A 4072-nucleotide genomic window follows, 5' to 3' on the forward strand; every position below is an offset into this window, starting at 1 on the left:
TCCTGACGTTGAGGGTCGTGACCTTCGCTGCAGGTCCTCCCCACTCGTCTCCACACTGTCCTGAGAAAATAATGAAAAATGTAAACAACGTCCACATCAACAACCTGCCTTTGGACACCAGGCATGAAGCCAGTTTGATGGTGTTTGAATCGACCAGGTGAAGTTCTGGTGCTGTTCTTAGCTCCTCAACGTTCTGCTGATGATCTGCTGCTTCGTGTCTCCTCATCGTCCTGCTCACCGGGTTTGTTTGGGTCTGAACTCGGTCCCGTTCTGCTCACTCGGCGCCTCCTGGTCGCTCTGCTGCTGCTTTGCAGATGTTTTGTGTGTTTCTGCTCATTTGTCTGTTTTCTCATCATGGCCTCTCAGTGTGTGTCTGGGGGCGTGGTCTACCCAGCGGGGGCGTGGTCTAACAGACGGGGGCGTGGTCTGTCGGCACCTGTCTGACTGAAGCACCTGCAGCTCTTCTGTCCTCTGGTTCCGTTTGGATCCTCCAGAGTTCTCCTGTTGGTGTCTTTGTCTTCATCAGTGTTGACGTCACTTCCTGCTCACCTGTTGTCCCGTGTGTCTCTGACCTGTTGTGCTTCTGTTGTGTGTCTGTGCAGCCGTTCTTCATCGTTGTGTCTCTTTGTGTTGTCGGACACCGGAGGTTCTGGTTCTGTGACGATGAGGCTCCTGTTTTTAATGATCACGTGATGAGTGAATGAATGAACGGGCTCACTGAACGTGCACGCGCTGTGAACACACGAACGAGATTTTTGTATCAACACATGACGCTCGTGCCCGCGCTCCGCCGGCCGCGCTCCTGCCTGCTCTCCTCCGTCTGTGAGCGCGCGGGAACGAGGGAGCGAGCGTCAGCGATCCAAGGACAGAGCGGCGCGCGAGCATCAGGTCACCTGGAGTCCGCGAGCATCACGAGCCCGAACCGACACACGACGGACCGGAACCAGCCGAGAACCGGGGACCAGGACCGGGGACCAGGACCGGAGCAGAACCGGAGCCGCTGAATCAACAGGACGCAGCGGAACCGGGACCTGCCGAGCTCCGGAGTCTCCGTCTGTCGAGAACCGAGAACCGAGAACCGGAGCTTTACCGGGTCACACGGCAATAAAAAACCCAACAACCTTTAACCCGACGGACCCGAGTCACCGAACCGGAGCAGGAGCCGCCCGGTACCGACACCAGCACGGCCAGGAAACAGAACAGACGTGAGATCAACAGGAGAGCGAAGAACGACGCAGTTTACCGACAGAACCAGAACCGACAGAACCAGAACCGACAGAATCTGCAGCTGCATCAGTGAGTGTTTGTTTCCAAACAGGTTCTGATCCAATCAGCTTCATCCTGCAGAGTAACGGAGTACTTTTACTTCACTACAGTTACTGTACTTGTGCTACTGCAGTACTGACAGGAAGTACTACATGGTTCTGTGTACCGCTGTGTACCGCTGTGTACTGGTACTGCACTTTAATGAGAGGCACGTTATGAAAGCTGCACCCACAGACACACAACCACAGACACACAACCACAGGTGTGTGTCTGTGGTTGTACATGGTGGACTTGTTGTGTTGATGTTGTTGTTTATGTTGTTGTTGTTTATATTGTTGTTGTGTTTCTGTGGTCATGTTTGGTTGTTGTTCAGTTGTGTGTCTCCCTGGTTCTTCTTTCTCTCCGTGTTGTGTGTGTGCCGCTGTGTGTAGTTTGTGTGTCGTTGCTTCTCTACTTTCTTCTCTTTACTCTTTGTGTCCGGTTTTGTCCATGTTGTGTGTCTTTGTGTTCCTTCGTGGTGTTTGCACCTGTTTGTGTTCGTTTTGTGTCTCTGAGTTGTCGCTGCATCAGCTGTCACTGGCATTGATTGTGTGTGTCTTTGTCGTCATCTTTTGTGTGTTTGTGTTGATTTGTTTTAAATGTTCTGTGTGAACATTTGTCGTCTTGTTGTGTGTTGTGTATACATTCTGTGTGCATATTGTGGTTGTTTTACGGTATTTGTGGTGGTTTTGTGTCTCTGTTTGGCTCGGTGTCGCTGTGGCTGGTTGTGGGTCTTTGTCGTCGCTCGGTTTCCCTCTTTGCCGTCACGCTGCATCTATTTCTGTCACTTAGTGTTCACTCTGGGCTGCTGGTTTGTGTGTCTGTGTGGTTGTTGTGTGTCTATTTGCTGTCATCTTGCATCACTTTGTGTTCATGTTTGTGTTGCTTTGTGTGTCTGAGGTCATTGAACACTGTTTACTTGTTGTTTTGTGTCTCTTTGAGTTGGCTGTGTGTTTGTTTTACTCTGGTTTTGTGTTTCTTGTTGTCGTGTGCAGCTCGGTGTTGCTTTGTGTGTCTTTCCAGTCGTGTTCGCTGTGGTTCTGATTTTACATGATTATTATCAATAATGAGACACTTTATTGTGAAGAGCAGCTTCCTGAATCCTCATTTTGAAAGTTTTCTAAACATTTCTGAACCTTCACTTTGTCCTGATGTCGCACAAAACGATCAGAACGATGACNACCTGTTGGTCTCAAGTCTTTGACCCTGAAGAGCTGCAGCTCCTGAATGTCTCGTGGTTTTCCATCAGTTTATTTGAGAAGATAAATGTTCTCTTGGTGGAGGTTTGATTCCTTTTTCTTCTTCTCTTCTTTTTCTGTAGTCTTATCGTCAGTTCTTCTTCTTCTCCTGCTGTTGCTCTCTCTCTGTCTGTCTGTCCGTCCGTCCATGTCATCCTGTCAGTTCTTCACCTCCGTCTGTTGTCCGGTTTCTCATCGACTCTGACGGAGATCGGAGTCGTTCAAACACATCTCAGCTGCTTCTGTCGACCTGCGTCTCCGTTAAACCGGCTGTCTGTCCGTCACGTCTGGTTTCTGTCACTGCGAGCAGCGACTTCCTGCAGCCAGGAAACGTAGAGTTCAGGCAAAGATCACCTCTTTCCTCCTGATGATCCTCAGTGACTTCTCATGGAAACACCAAAGTAAACATACACACTGTTGGTTTTTTGTTGTCTAAGTTGGTCTCAGGCTCAGCCACAGTTTGTCCTGTATTTCTATGCAAACTATGAAACAGCAGCAGCTCGTGTAAACTTCTAACGTCACGTATCTGTAGCTGACAAGCTGCTGCTAATTCTGAGAGCTGCATTTGTAGCTTGTGTGAATGAGACTGTAGACAGTGGTGTCCACACAGCAGGGGGCGCTGCTGCACAGAGTGGGAGACCTACTGGTAACAGTGATAGCTCAGTTGATCTGAATGTACGTATGGCAGGATTTACAGTACAAACCAGCTGTATCCTGCATCCTCTGACAGTAATCAGATTACTTCTAGGTTGAACAGTGGAGTATCGTCTCTGATTAAAAACTACCACTTTACACGTACTTTAATACAAATACATGGAGGAGACCAGAGTCCACTCATTTCTGCCCTCATGCAGCCCCACATCATGATGCTGCCACCTCCGTGCTTCACTGGCAGGACCATGCATCCACTGTGGTGGTCCTGGTCAGGTTCACACCAAACATCTGGACTCCATGTGAGCCCAACACATTGATCTCCATCTGACCAGAGGATGTTCTCCAGCATCCATCAGGCTTCTGTTCATGTTCTCTGGTGAACTTTGANCTGTCCTCCCCCCTTGTTGCCCCTCTCTTCCTGCCCCAGTGCTGCCCCGCGGCCTGCTGCTGCTGGCGGTGCTGCAGTGCTGCTCGGTGGCGCTGTGCGGCTGCGAGCCCCGCCAGGTGAACGTGGGCGCCGTGCTGAGCCAGAAGCGCTACGAGCAGGTGTTCAAGGAGGCGGTGACTCAGGCCAACGCGCTGTACGGGAAGGACAAGTTCAAGATGAACGCCATCTCCGTCACGCACAAACCCAACGCCATCCAGATGGCGCTGTCTGTCTGCGAGGACCTCATCTCGAACCAGGTGAGCCGTCAGGTGGCTCTGATGATGATCGCTTTGGGCAACGTGTGACGCTGTTGCCATGGTGACGCCATTTACGGAAACAGCTGAACGTTTAGCGAAGGTCTCGTCTCTTTCTGTCTGAGTCAGTGTTCACAGATTAGATTAGCTTAGCTAAAAGGCAGTAGCGACATCAGATCTTATATCCAATGGCT

General features: G+C 50.4%; 1 protein-coding gene across 1 annotated transcript in view; it reads left to right on the forward strand.

The window, feature by feature from the left end:
- Positions 1-4072, forward strand: part of LOC103371521 (glutamate receptor ionotropic, NMDA 1-like) — a 60093-nt gene that overhangs the window by 2476 nt on the left and 53545 nt on the right. Inside the window, exon 2 of the mRNA XM_008300873.1 lies at positions 3625-3881. Within this exon, the coding sequence (XP_008299095.1) occupies positions 3625-3881 (257 nt within the window). The remainder of the gene's footprint in view (positions 1-3624; positions 3882-4072) is intronic.

This window comes from Stegastes partitus, unplaced genomic scaffold (genome assembly GCF_000690725.1).
Source record: "Stegastes partitus isolate 25-593 unplaced genomic scaffold, Stegastes_partitus-1.0.2 Scaffold1602, whole genome shotgun sequence".
Classification (NCBI taxonomy): Eukaryota; Metazoa; Chordata; class Actinopteri; family Pomacentridae; genus Stegastes; species Stegastes partitus.